Source organism: Drosophila sulfurigaster, chromosome 3 (genome assembly GCF_023558435.1).
Source record: "Drosophila sulfurigaster albostrigata strain 15112-1811.04 chromosome 3, ASM2355843v2, whole genome shotgun sequence".
Taxonomy (NCBI): Eukaryota; Metazoa; Arthropoda; class Insecta; order Diptera; family Drosophilidae; genus Drosophila; species Drosophila sulfurigaster.
In genome coordinates, this window is record NC_084883.1 from 53,477,357 (window position 1) to 53,492,582 (window position 15,226).

Here is a 15,226-nt window from a genome sequence, read left to right on the forward strand (position 1 = left end):
CATTCCCCTTCCTTCAGATATTCCCCTGAAACCCACAACAACGACCAGTAGTGTAATTTCTTCTGTAAGTGAGTCTCTAAAGTCAGTCGAGACGCACGTTTCGAATGTAGTCAAGGAAACCGCTGATACGATTAAACCTATTGAAAAACCCAAGTCGCCAACTGATGAAAAGCAGACAATCTCAAAAGCTGACGATTTAACCCTTGTTAAATTAGATGATAAACCAAAGTCTCCAATAGATGTAATGAAGCCAGTTCTGAAGTATTCTTCTGACGAAGATGTTACGAATGTCGTCAAGGAACCCGCTGGTTTTGATTATATTTCGAAGCCGACTGTGGACAACGTTTGTTCAGCTGAAGATATTATTAGTAGCGGGGATGGAGAAGTAAGATTATATGATGAATATGATGATACTAGATCCGTTCAACAGATTGTTGAAGACACTTTAAGAGCAGGTGATGCCGAAGCTTTACAAATTGTCAATGAAACACTTAAAAGTAGACAATTCGATAAGGAAGTAGATGGTGAAAGTCATGTTTTCTGTGAGTTTGATGAAAATATACGTACAGTAGCTGAAATCGTAGAGGAAACGTTAAAAGGTGCTAATATCGATGTAAAGCAAAAAGAAGAAACATTTTCAACCGAAAAGCCTGAAAGTATTGACTCCAAGGATGTTCGGCCTATAGCATACTTTGTCAAATTAGATAATGAAATGAAAGATGTGAAACCAGCACAAAAGAACACAACCAAATCAGTAGTCAGCAAACCCAGCACAGTGATCAATGTAGATGCAAAGATTCCAAGCTCAGTTGGTAAGAAACAACAACTTAAAAAGCAATTAGAAAGTAAAGAAAAAATAAAAACAATACAAAAGAAAGCACCGATCCCTCAATCAAAGCCAATAAAGGTAGCTAGCAAACAGGCAATCCCCAGCAAACCTCTTCTAGCAACGGAAACTCATAAGTTAACCACAAAAACTGCTTCGCGGAGATCTGTAACAAGTTCAGCTTCAACAACAACAAGCTCAGCTTCGGCAACAAGTCGTGTAATCAGTGAAATTCACTTTGAGAGATCTGCAAGTCCAGCATCTAGTTCAATATTTTACGAGAGCCATCCTCAAGGCGACAATAGTCGTTCTACCACACCGAGGCCCAGGGTAAAGACAGACGTAACAATCATACCATATAACACATCAGTACGCTCATTTAGTCCATCTGCAAAGCCGCAAGCCTCAAAAGCTGCAAAGACGACAAAGACAACAACTAGACAGGACACAGATAAGCATACAAAAACCATTAGTGTCAAGCAAAAGAAGTCGACAACAACTGTCGAATCGAATCGAACAAAAACTCCGACTCCAACTACCACTGCCACTCACAGATATATGCAACCGACTTTAGCTCATAGCATGCGCTATGGTCTGAATTCCGATAGTGAAAGTCGCAGCGCAACACCAGCTCCGCCCAAATCTCCTGCACCACCCAAATCACCAGCTCCGCCGCATTCAAGTGCGAGTCGTAAAAGTACACAAGTTATACACTCTACTACAAAGCAAACAATAAGTGCCTTGACAAAAAACCCATCAACCGATCAAAAACAAAAGAAACTTGGCAGTGAAAAATCTTTAGGCCTTCAGAGCAAACGAGGTTCCAATAGTTACGAAAGTAAGGGGTCATTAAGGAGGAGCACCGACCGCCTTTACAAACGACAGACATCCAAGGAGAATAAAGAAGCAAACGTGATAGGCTCCAAGAGCCAATTAATTAAAAGCATGAAGACACAATCAGCTAATGCCACTAAAACCATTGCCTACAGAACTTCCATAGCCACTGACAACAACAAGTTAAAAACTGCATCTATGCAACGCACTAAAGTTCCAATTAGCTTGTCTTCCGCAATGAAAACTTCGACTTCAACCGCAACGACAGCGACAACTACAACTTCAACTAAGCTAAGCACTAGCAACAACAATAAAGGTGATGAAACCGTTTCAAAATCTCAGGTAGACAATAAGAGAATCGTTAGACGAACCGTAAGTAGATCTAGTGAGGGAAGCAGCCGTACAGCCACAACGAGCCAAACCAAACCGATTCGCCGAGCGATAGAGCCGAAGCTGCAAAAACAGATGAAGGACTCGATGAATGAATCTAGCACTACGGCCAGTGGAAGTACAAGTGCCAGTGGATCATCGAACAGCACACGGCGCAGTGTACGTTCAGTGATTGTTAATCGCAAGACGGATAAGGAGAAGACCAATATGAAAATATCGGAAAAGAAGCCCATCGGCCCGACGACCAAGGCCAAGACCACAACTGGCAGTTCGATGCCGCCATCAACGTCCACGGTACGTGTACACAGGGAGCCAACGGCTACAACCGGCGCGGTTAGCACCGTGCTCGTTGATGACGACTCCGAGGTGATAACCATACGTTCCATTAAATCAAGTGATAGTACAAAAAGCTCTACCTCATCATCCTCCGGTAGCGGCAGCAACAGTCGCAAGGTGCTAACCAGCGAGGTATTCACTAAAACCTTTGGCCCCGACAAGCCCCTCGAGGTGATCTACCGCCAGCCCGATTTTGATGTCGAACACCACACGATGGCTGGAGGAGCTGGGCTGGCAGGAGGCATGCGACCGCAATCCCGGAATGAGCAACAACGATACATAAATGAGTTTGATGTCAGCTTTATCGATACCACCGATTCTAGTCTCTCTGACTCTGTTGCACTGCCCATGTTTAGTAGTGGGGATCCCGAACGTCTACTCGCCGCTAGTCCCGGCTCCCCCAAACCAACCCGTAGCCCCTTAGCCCTCATAGAGGAGACCCTCCGCCGTCACCATCAGCACCATCAACTCCATCAGCCATCATCGGGCAGTGCAACAGCTGACTCAGCTATGCAGTCGATGCATGTCGAGGCGGTGGTCACTGAGAGTCACCAAGTTAGACAGCAGGTGGAGACCAGCAACGTTAGCAGCACATCCCAAGGTAATTGAGATCACCTTTCTTAGACTTAGAGCACCACAATTCACACACACATAACTTTAACTAGCTTAGAGCGATACCCATCATGCTTAGGGAACTATGCAACTTTTCGAATTGATCTAAATTTGCAAACTGCTTTTATTCAATTTAATTTTAACTTGTTTTTCACAACTAGCTGACGCAAATAACTAAAATCAATACCTTAAGCTACAATAATCCATAAAGAATAATAATAAAAAACAAATAAGCAATAACTACAAGAAACAACGAAAATGTCCAAAAAACTCCCAATAATATCCGTAACTGCTGAGAAGCATTCCGAATCCGAATCCGAATCATCCTCATCCTCCCACGACACCGACAGTAATGACATGGACTATGGCCGCAATGGCGCTGGCGCCGTAACAGATGTTGAGGACTTTGACAGTCAAATTGAAGTGCTCAAGCCCAGTTCGCGTTGTGGCTCCGGTAATCTGGCACCGAAAAAGACACATGAGAACGATGTCACCGACGTAGAGGACTATGATACAGAGTCCGGCGATGATGACGAATCGAAGAGCACAGCTTATCCCGAACTGAAGTTGTCGTTACGTGAATTTCTACAACAAGGACTAGAAAATCAAGAGGTGGTGGATAATGATGCTAAGGAGAGCTGTGAGATCAAAGCTGGTAACTTTCTGCAAGCACAAAATCTGAATGGCCTGGCCGATTACCTGACCGATTGTGAGGACTACGACACCGACTCCGAGGTGGGCTACGGCTGCGAAAAGTCAGTATGCGTTGATCTCGACCACGCTGTCGGTGATCAGGGTCGTGTGAGCATTGCCGATGGTGAGAAGCACGAGGATGACTCCGATCACTACGAGGATGTCTCTGTGATCAGTGATATTAGCGATTTGGCCTCGGCCATGTCCGATTGCATCGGAATCGGTAAAAATGGTCGTGGCTTGTCTGAAGATGAAGTACTCCAAGTGTCCGGCAGTAACAGCGAAGAGGTTTGCCAAATTGCCTGCTCAAGCACCGAATCGGAGTCTGGCGCCGCCGCAGCTGGCAGAAGCGCTAGCGTAAGTGAGGCCAGCTTGCCGCCAATAGATGTTGCTTTTGTCAGCGCCAGCGGCGAACCTAGAAGGAATTCCAAATCTATGTTGATTCACGCTGAACGACGACATTTCCTACAAGTAGCACCCAAGCACGAAGAGGTCCTCACTGATGTCGAAGGTATTGATGACTCGGCTGCCGAAGATAGTTTTGATAACGAAGAGGAGGATGAGCAGCCCATACCACGGGCCATAATTCTAGCTCCTGGCGATGATGGCACCTGCCTAACCGACGTCGAGGACATGTATTGTGAGGATATTTCACTTGCCAGCGCCATACCCGAAGCTATTGCCGTAGCCCCTGAAGCTTTACCTCTGCCACATCGTGAGTTTGTCGAACTTAAGGAGGATAAATATGGGGATACCATAACGAATGTGATGCCGATGAATAAGAACTATGAATTTGGCATCTACAATCACTTGAAGGACGTAACACAAACTGATTCGGAAGACTACTCCTGTGCCGAAGACTGGAGTGCCAATCTCTCGCTCGCCGAGGAACTGGCTGTCGGGGCAACAGGTCTGATAGAGAACGAAGTGATTGTCTCCAACGAACTACTGAAGCAGCAGCAAAGTAAGCGCCTCGAAGTCCTCTCCAATGCGGAATCTGTTACCGATGTTGAAGAAATCTTTGTGGCTGGCACTAATCGTCGCAAGAAGTTAAAGACACGCAGTCTTAGCAAGGGCAAGAACAAACTGCTGGAAGCTGTCAAGGGCAAGGAGGACGGTATCACCGATGTGGAAGACATGGAGTTAAGTGAATGTGATCTGCCTGCTGGCGTTGGCGTTAAGCGAGTCGAGCAGCTGAAATTGCAAGCCAAAGGACAGGACAAATTGACCGACGCCGAAGACATATCCACTGATGATGTTTCGGATGCATCGGACGCCTCGTTACCACCACCAACAGCGGAAGCTGCCAAACAGAAGTGCAACAGCTCCAACTCCAAGTTGATGCCACATCACTTACGTCTTCTCAAGGACGAGGCGATCAGTCAACAGAATACAGACATTGAGGATGTGCAATTGCCATCCGATGCCGAGGATGTGCTGGAGCCACCGCCAATCGAAGTGGCCAACAGTAATAGCAAAGAGCTCAATGATATGCTCAATGAGAGTTACACTGTCGTGCATGAGCGAAGTGGTCGCAGCTTCAATGCCGAGGCCGAAAAGCTGCACTTAAAGGGTGTGATACGAGATGCTCATACCGATGTTGAATACCTTGAGTCCGATGAGTCAGCCGCTAGAGGAGGCAACTAGTGTCCGTCATCATTCCACACTCAATCAGCAGATTTCTTTAACAATAGTTCCATAAATCATAAATACATACTATATGTGTGAAATATATATTTTTAAAAACTAAAAACCAAAAAAAAAATCAAAACTGATACACACACTCAAGCATATATTGTAAGTAAACCCAACAATTTAACAAACAATTCAATTTTCGTTACAAGCAACAAAAAGCCTGATTCTAATCAAATTGCTAATATCTAATATGTCCCCTACTAACAAAACTTTCTTCTAAGCGTCGTTCAACTAACATAATCTAAATCTAAAACACACTAAACATATTATTAATGTAGAGCTAACAAAAAGAAGTTCTTTGGAATCTACTTATGTTTCGTCCTTATTTTGAGTCCGTTTGTTATATCTTTTTCATTTGTAGCGTATTATTAAAGTACAGTAATTGCTTTTAGGTTAATTCTATGTTCTCCTCAAACATTCTGATTTCCTTACTATTTCATCATTTATTCATTTACAGAAGGCCTTACAAAAACTTCAATTGAACCAGTCTCCATTCAGCATACAGTTCAAATTTCTCAACAAAGTGGTAAGTTGATGCTCTGTATATCTGATGGCTTTTTCATAATTTTGCGCTAATTTTCGATCATGCGCTTCATAAGTGTAAATATTAGTAGTACTCGTATATTTATTTCGATTATTATTTAACAAATGCAATTAAAGCTCATTGAGAACAAGAAGTTAAGAAAATAACTTTTGCGATTATCAAATTGACAAAATGAATAGAATCGCACTCAATATTAAAATACAAGCCAAACAAAAATATATTTGTTAATAGACATCGCCATACATCACCAAAGATCACCACTCACCGCATTTCAAATCATCAATCACACACGAAAACATAAAATGATGCACATTTCAATAATATTTCGATATCTCGCTTCTCATGCCGATTTCATGATTTCTAAAAGCTTGCAAGATCTAAGTATACTAAGTTTCTATTCAACATGTTGAACAAAATGTGCAATTGTTTTACAGGTGATGGTGTTAAAGTTGGTGATGATCACGATGATGGTGATGGTGATGATGGTCGTGATGATGATCGTGATGATGCAGTCGATGATCGTGTGGCGCGCATACGCGAGGAAGCCAAAATTCTTGTCGATCATGTGCTCGAAGAGAGCGTTGATTTCATTGAGAGCCATGGCGACCAGACCAATGGTCTGCACGATTCCATAAAGCACGAATATAATTCTGAGAGTGATAACTATGCCATCACATGCGATGATATTGGCGGCGTTGATGTCATCAAATCGCCAACCATTGAGTCCATGTCCGGCAAATCATTCGATGACAATATGAGTTTTACCGATGAGCACATACATTTACCCTTGCATGCCCAAAACATAACAGCTACAACAACAACAACAACAGTTATCACACAGATCCAACAACAACAACAACAACTAAGTCAACAGAATCCGCAGCAGCAGCCACAATCCCTGATCAATGTTGCAGCCCCATCAACAGGGACAGCAAAAGGTAAAATATTATGCCAACTGCAGAGTGTTAGTCCTACGATACCTAGCCTACTAACTAGTCTAGTTAGGAAATAGGAACCTCTAATATACTACATATATATATGTAGATGCATTGTGTTGCTTAGTCCGCTAGATAATAGTATCTATTACCTTTCTCCTATAATCTCTTTGTTTGCCTACCACAATATCATGTATTCATATGCCTCGTATACTACTCGTATATACAATATATCATGTAGTGCATAGTGAAGCTGCCGCTGATAAATCGGAGGTGCGTACTAGACGCATCGATCACAAAATTGATAAACTATCGGCAGAGCCACTAGACGATGTGAGTGCCCGCTTCGATGAGGCATTCGAGACGGCAGTGCAGGAGGATGAGATAAGCGGTCTTCAGGGCGAATTCTCGAAGCTCAGTTGGGACGACAGTGTATCGCCCACGACAAACACTATGGCCGATATGGCTCAGAATCAATTAACGCCTGATAATGATATACAAGAGTTGACGACAGGTATCATTGGTAGACCATTAACTATGCTATACTACTCGTATACTTAATATCGTATCCATATACTATTTGCTTTGTATAGTACTCTTTACTTCTATTGGTGTAGATCGTGAAACAAAACAAAAACTACATAATTGTTGATAATACTTAAATATTTATAAAGTACATTGTACAGCATTTCGATTTTACGTTACACGTTTACCCAAATGCTAGCAATTTAATGAACATAAATGGCGGCCATGTGATAAACAATAAAAGCAAAAACGCAAATACTTTTTGTTCAAGTTGAGCTCTAATTGCATTCAGTTATTTTTGATTTTATTCATTTGGTTTTGATTGAAGTTTGTTGAATTCTCTCATGTGATATATTCGTATGCATGTCAATCAATCATATACATAACCAATGCATTCACAACTATCATATCTAACTTACTACTCTTACTCTAAGAACCTATCGTACTATCTTACTACTCTTCACATCCATCGAAACTCAAACTTACTCGAATGCATCCTCCTAAGTTGTAACTCTATCTCTATCTATCTCGCTCTCTTCCTATTGTACACTTGTGTTCTCTTTTCCTCATCTTCTGTTTTCGACTTTCGCAACACTTTTAAAATTGCTTTTATTTTCACACCTATTGTTTTGTAGAAACAGGCGGCGATATACCAATCTCAACAGATACCACTCCCATACCAACGCAAGCAGCACAACCACCAACAGCAGCTGAACCTCTGGTCGAAACCAATACAATCACGACCACGACCAGCCATGACACACCCACACCAAAGCCTCGCGTACTCAAAGCAAGCTCCCCCGTCTCCATGACCGCGTCCGTTTCCATCTCCGATGGCACCGATAGCACAACCATTCCAACTCAAGTGCAACAACCCGACTTACCAATTGATATAAGCATCGATGCTGCCGCACCAGTTCCGAAGCCGCGTGCTCCCATCAAGCACAACGAACAGTTTGAGAATCTCGCTGCCTTGGGCGAACAATCGGATAGCATTAGCTTGCGTAGCTTTGATTTCACCGACGAACTCTCAAAAACCGACGAACCCTCAACGGAGCTGTCGATCCGTTCGCAGCAACGCGATGTGGTGACCACCGCCACTGCGACCACAACTGCCTCTGAGGATCATACCGAAAGCTTTGAGCCAACGAGCGAAATTTCAGTGGATGATGCAGACACTGAGAAATCGGACGGTGGGGAGAAAGCAACTAGCTTTTACATCGGTGAATCCAGTCGGAATGTTATTACCAAAACTTCGACAGCAAAGTCGCCTAGCCTAACGCCACAGGATGAAGAGGCCAAGATCATTGAGGCCAAGGATATTTGTCTAATGAAAGAGGTCTCCGTTGACTCCGATGAGGCCAATGATGCCTTCAAAGAATTTGTTACCATGAAACCAGATGATTCCTTTGCGTTGGATAGCAAAATTGTCAGACAGGGCTCAGAGACTCGCAATGATATCCTGGAATTTGAAAATGTTGACAAGGAAAAATCCACGGATGCCAAGATGTCTAAGGTGACCACGGAAGAGAGTTTAACAACATCAACTGGCTCAAGTGGTCGCGCTGTCATCGAGATAGCACCCTCAAGTAGCGAAGATCCCGATGAATCGAGCAAGGAAATTCCAGAAATTGTCAATACAATCATTGAAAAACAGGAAAAATTCGAGTTACCCCTGGAGAAGAGCGAATGGGAGATTTCTGAAAAGGAAATTCCCGCTGCCAGCAAACCAAAAGTGGTTCATTCACCACAACAACCACAGGAATCCATGACGAAGAGCGTTCTTGGCGAGGCACTCGTAGGTGAACCCATTGCAGAGGTGCAGGAAACCGCGGAACTAATTAAAAAGGAATTTAAACTGAGCACAGAACCTCAGGAAACTTTTTCAGCTGCTGCAGAACCTGAGGATTTATCCTCATTCATAGGCATTCCCGATATGCAAGCCTCCTCAATTGACAGCACCCAGCCACCAGAAGGCCTCTTCGACACCACCATCAGGGAGACACTAAATAAGCAGGCAGCCATGGCGCATTATGCCAAGGATGTGTTTGGTCAAGTGGAGCGCCGTGACGATCATGGTTCTCTTGGATTCGTTTCCACCGGTACAGCTGAAGACTTCAGTTCCATGGAGGAGCATTTGGCCAAGGAAGAGCAGGGCTCACTGGGTTTCATATCCACTGAAACAGCTGAGGATTTTAGCTCAATGGAAGATTACTACACGGAAAGACTAGCCACAGCTTCAGTTGTTGCTGAGGAAAGCGTAGCCGACAAATCGTCGGCCAGCGCATTTGAAGAAGTTGTCTCGGATCAAAGCATTAAGCCAGTCGATTTAGTAGTCCATCGCATTAAAACTGATTCGTCACCGGAGTCCATGAACCGTTGGTCCATTCCCGATGTGGATAACTCGAGCTCTAGCGAAAGCTACCACAAGAGTTTCGAAAAGTCACAAAGCCGTCCGCTTTCGTCGGACGTTGAGAATTTGCTCACAGGAACTGGAACTTCCAGTGAATATCAAACAGCCATGGAATTTACATCAACCTGCCGCGATGGCACCGAATACATGAGTGCTGTGAGCACCTTGCGCAGCAGCAGTGGCAAGTCCATCAGCTCCCATGAGAGCATGCGCAGCTTGGACTCACAGTCAGAAACATCAGCCAATCTGGCAAGCATTGATGTATCCGAGCTATCGGAAACTTTGGTAGCTTCATCAACAGAAGCCGATGCATTGGAAGCTGAGGAAATGGCACGTCTGCATGATTTGCGTGCCGATGACGATGATAGTGACGAAAGCTTGGATATGGCAGCCTCAGCTTATCCCAGCGCTGAGCAACAGAGTCTCATGAAGCGCTCACAAGAAATGATCTTCAAACCAAAGTCCGAATCAGATGCTTTGCCTCAACAACCAGCAACGGAAGCTGTGCAGATTGAAGAGTATCCCAAGCCAAAGGAAACCGAACGCACTTGGGGTCTAGCTTATCCTATGGATGAAAAAGACAGCAAAATTGATAGTCCCAGAGATAGCGAGAAAGGCGAAGATATACTATTGTATCACGGCGATGCCAGACGTTCAATTGACGAATCTAAATTAGCATCGAGCTTGGATGAAGGCAGTATACTCTCGGTCAGCATGTCGAGCACATCGAACATTGACACAGTTGTGGAGAACTTTGAGGATATTATCGGTTCAGCTGGATCGTCATCATTGACGGGCATTGAAGGTTTCCAGTATGGTCACGATGAAATGGTGCCATCCGCATCATTGCCCGAGGACACCACTTTCGTGTTGGAAATGGAAAGCAAAGAGCATTCACCTCAAGACTCTAACGCCAGCACTCCACCTGGTGGTGAATCAAAGCGTCGCGGCCACAAACGTAATGAGAGTACCACAATTTCAGGAGATGCCTTGAAAAATGTCGACAAAGATGCACCATCGCCAGGCGAAGGCAAGGAATCAGAGAGCGAGTCGGATACAGATCCCTACGAGTCAGAGTATGCTCGTCAATTCCGCTCACCAAAAGAACGAAAAAATAAGAAAAAGAAGCAAGCGGCAGCTGAAATGGATCACAGTGCCGAGCTGGAGAAACGTCCTTTCACACCATCTCAACTTGTAGCCGAGGTAATTGTCGAGGATGCCACCGAGGAACTGGAAGCAGAGGCAGCCATGATTGAGGAGCGTCGACCATCGCAAAACATGCAAGACTATTCTAATATTCCCGACATTATGGTAACCGAACACGTGAAATCTCCGATTGAGGAGGAATCCGATGAATTTCCCGAGAAGAGTCTGTACAAGGTGCGCACCGAAGAGGAGCTAAACAAGGCCAGTGATGTGGAAGCGTATAAGGCCAAGGCCGAGGAGAAGGAACTCGACTTCCAAAGGCGTGTGCAGGAGCAGTATAAACAGAAGCTCGAGGAACTGAAACGCGCTGAAATCGGAGCCGATTATGATGATCATAGAGCAGCCGATTCCCCAGACTCCTTTGAAATGGTTGAGCAGCCCGATATCTCCGATGAGTTTGTCATCATCGAAGAGGTGGCCAAGGAAGCCAACGAAGTGGATCTTGGTGGCAAGAGCATCAAAATCAAACCAACAAAGTACGAGCAAAAGCACGATGAGGACGTTGAGAAGATTATCATCAAATCCGCACCAGCGGATCCTAAGCTTGGCTCACAGCTCTACAAGGACGACCTGAACTTTGAGTTCGAGGAAAGTCCACCAACAGGAGCCAGCAGCAGCAGCGAGCAGCCGGAGGAGAGCGACTCAAGTGACACAACGGCAGCGAATAAGCGTTGGGTCGAGATGCAGCTAACTGATACCCAATTGCGTTATCCGTATGATCTCACGGGTGCCGTGCTGGAGGACATCAAGGAGGAGGACGGTGAATTCGAGGTGGGCAGCAGTCGCATCAGCAGCTTCAAGGACTCTTTCTCGAGCACACCCGAATACGATTTGGCAGCACGTCGTTACCACTCTCGTGGCGAACACGACGATGTGTCCATGAGCAGTCTGCAGGAGTTCGAATCCCTGGAGCAGGCCATCTCGCTGGAGAACCGCAATCGAGGAACCCACCAAGGCTCCACGGACTCCAGCAACGGCAGCTTCACTCGCCGCTACATAGTAAGACACAGCGGCAGTGGAGCAGCGCCTGGCGATGATGTTTCCATATCCAGTCTGAAGGATTTCGAGGGTCTGGAGAATGCATGCATTGAGGCGCATCTCATCGAGATCAAGGCCAAGGAAGAGGCGGCGCTACTGTCACGATCCGACGAATCCAACAAATCCAACGGCAGTGAAAATGGCGCCGTTGGCAATGTGGTGGTCACCAAGGTAACACGTACAGTCACCCGCACCGAGGTTGTGCCCTCGGGTCAGGCGGAAAACCTGGAACTATTGCTCAAGCAACAACTGGAACGAGAGGAATCCGATGCCAAGGCTGGCATAACCACAGTCAAGGGGGCAACTGATATTGTCAGCAGTGAGTTGGAAGGCAAGTCGAAGATTGACAGCCAGGATTCCGAAAAGGACAGCATCGACAGCATGGAGATCAGAAGTCATGACATGATGACCAGCAGCATCGAGAGTTTCGATATATCAAAGGATGCAACGACGAGATCGGACATCGATTCGCTCGAAATTGACAAACGTCATTCGCGACAGGAGAGCATCGAATCGTTTGGAGACGAGCAAATGGATCTGATGTCCAAACTGGTCAGTGGAGGCGGGGTGACATTGGGCGATGGCTTGACCACAACCACAACGACAACAACGACAAGCACAGATGCCGATGGCCAAGAGCATACGGTAACTAGAGTGATAACCACAACGACAGTCGCTGGTGGCATTCAAGAGTTGCCCATGGACGAAAGCTACATGTCCAAGGATCTCTCTGTGGACTCATTGAATCTGTGCATTGAGCAGACGACAAGCTCAGCGGGCACCACAGCCACGTATCAGACAAGTGCCGGCAATTCACAGATGTCGGGCAGCGTGACAAGCTGTGCATCGAGTACATTAATGGAGGATTCATTCCCTGGTGTGGGTGGCATGTCGTCGTCACAAATGTCGGCCAGTTTCTGGTCGCATGACGAGTCCACGGTGGTTGAGGATGATGATCCAAAGACGACGCAAGAGCAACGCCAGTGAATCTCGAGGATTGAGAGAATTACGAGTTACGATTTATAAAATATATGAGTGAAGGGCTTGAACAATGACATAAGAATATTTGGCTAGGTAAGCATTACAAGGCAAGGCGTCTCAGCTGTTTTCGTTTTATTTACGATTTATGGTTTTTAATTTGGTCTCGAATCTAAAAAGCATCAGAGCTCAACTTTGACAGAGAAACACACCGCCTTTAAGTAATAATATTATGACTTAATCGTAACTCACATTTGAATCTTTTGCTCTGGTTTCATTATCTTTCCAGACATGAAGTCCCATTAAGGATGACATGGATAAGGACCATGAAACACACTGGATGAAGCGCCAACTCTAACAAGAACAACATCACCAAGTTGACACATCACTGATTTGAAGACCACTTGAACTTATCGAGTATCGATTTAAAAATGAATGGAAAAACTTAAAGAAAATACGAAAAAGACAAACAAACTAGCAAAATTCGGCATTTTTTCATAAACCTAAACATTTTAAATGAATTCGAAATGCATACATGAGTTTTTAAATAAACAAATATATATATTTTATATATTTATAAAAACTATAAAATCGCAAAATTGATATTGAATATGGCAAGCATTAGCTGTTTCGCATTTTCGTATAATTGGCTTTAATAAGTATTAAAAAAAACTGTATGAAAACACAAAAAAAAAAACAATCGAAATATTAAATAAAATGAAAAGAAGAATTTTTTGTGCTAATCGCGTTGTAATGAAATGCAAAATGAATTTTTGCTTTTAATTTTGATGTAGTTATATTTACTTTTATGTACGTACTTAATAAATAAATCGCTTATTATTGTAGTTTAATTTAAGCAAAATATACAAGTGCATACACATACATATTGTAAAGAGCAAGTACGTAGATTGAAGGCCTGGGAAGTGAAATGCTTTTAAAGTCTCATTTTTTACAAGAACCAAGCAAATTTTTACGCTTGCATATTTTAATGAGAAATATACATACAGAAATACTTATACAATAAACAAAGTGAAATGCATACATAGATAAAATTTAAAATACAAACAATTAAATACTCATATACAATAAAGACACACACTATATGGTTATTATCCACATAAAAGCCGCAGCATTCAAATGAGACAAAATCATATACAATACCAGTACTTACTGCTAATTTTCGTATTGCACACCTTACAGTGTACTTAAAATAATATACTTACAACTTATTACAAGATTCAAATGTTTTAGCATCGCCAGTGTAATGGGTAATAAATACTTATAATAATATTTGTGTTAAAAAACATACAGCAAACTTAAAACCAAAAAAAAAAAACAAACATTATTTGTATTGTAAACCACACGCGTATGAATAACCAAATAAAATGCTTAATAAAAAAAAAATATGTTTTTTTATTTTAAAAATTTCATGACATTAGTCATTAAGAAATTTTTTTAGGTTGGCTTCTATTTAAACTAGATATTATCGAGTAATTCTTAGGATAGTGTGTTAGAGCATATGAAATGTTATCCTATAATACAATGAATGATGTTTTCATTCTATGGTGCAATAAATGATGTTTTCAGACAGGGAGATTTTTATTTCAATTGAATTGAATTTTTCTATTTAAAATATTCCCCATATGTTCTATTCAAATTAGAGCTCAATAAGAAAATATATAGAGATGCCAAAAAGTAATGTCAAATCTTTTTAAATTTAAATGCAGAAAATACTGTTTGGGAATATAACGGTCACACAAATATGTGTAATATAATTTTAAAAAATGTTAGCAAAATTAGTAATCTATAGCTTGTACATTTGACTAAAATGAATGCAACAAAAATTGATATCTAATTGCTTGCAAAATTCTGCATTCTATGCAGTCTATTGAATCATATACGGCCAATAACACAAAATCAAAAACAATCATACAACGAATGTCACATTGAAGAGCGCACCTTCATACAGTTTATATTTAAGAGGCATAATTGAAAGGACAAAACTGCAAAGAGAGCACAAGGACAAATTGCTGACTGAGATCTTATGATGCCGAACTTGCCTTCGTCTATTGACTTGTACTATATACTATACGCTTCGTATTACAAAAGCAAAGAGTGGTGCATTGAAGTTTAAGAGAAAAAGTTCAAGTGGCGAAAAGTAAAATGGCGCGCATGCTTAAATTGCTTATGGCCCAAGAGAG

General features: G+C 43.0%; 3 protein-coding genes across 3 annotated transcripts in view; all 3 read left to right on the plus strand.

Annotated features, from left to right (window-relative positions):
- LOC133845825 (uncharacterized) overlaps positions 1–5,488 on the plus strand; it is a 34,244-nt gene extending 28,756 nt beyond the window's left edge. The window contains exon 2 of the mRNA XM_062280400.1: positions 3,160–5,488. Coding sequence (XP_062136384.1) covers positions 3,257–5,338 — 2,082 coding nt within the window. The 5' untranslated portion in view covers positions 3,160–3,256 and the 3' untranslated portion in view covers positions 5,339–5,488. The remainder of the gene's footprint in view (positions 1–3,159) is intronic.
- The window catches only part of LOC133845823 (ankyrin-2-like), a 65,261-nt gene extending 50,896 nt beyond the window's left edge, over positions 1–14,365 (plus strand). The window contains 5 exon segments of the mRNA XM_062280398.1: positions 5,844–5,912; positions 6,365–6,868; positions 7,107–7,379; positions 8,026–13,121; positions 13,315–14,365. Coding sequence (XP_062136382.1) covers positions 5,844–5,912; positions 6,365–6,868; positions 7,107–7,379; positions 8,026–13,034 — 5,855 coding nt within the window. The 3' untranslated portion in view covers positions 13,035–13,121; positions 13,315–14,365.
- LOC133845824 (serine-rich adhesin for platelets-like) lies at positions 84–2,573 on the plus strand. Its single transcript, XM_062280399.1, has 2 exons — positions 84–2,344; positions 2,485–2,573. The coding sequence occupies exons 1-2, from the start codon at positions 245–247 to the stop codon at positions 2,527–2,529; spliced, it is 2,145 nt and encodes a 714-aa protein (XP_062136383.1). The 5' UTR covers positions 84–244; the 3' UTR covers positions 2,530–2,573.
- Positions 14,366–15,226: the final 861 nt, after the last annotated feature.

Bases quoted from the DNA above. Each gene is read 5' to 3' on its own strand.
- LOC133845824 (XM_062280399.1), top strand. From the start codon at position 245: ATGAAGCCAGTTCTGAAGTATTCTTCTGACGAAGATGTTACGAATGTC. The intron at 2,345-2,484 runs GTACGTGTACAC...ATCCTCCGGTAG, and splicing joins TGCCGCCATCAACGTCCACG to CGGCAGCAACAGTCGCAAGG.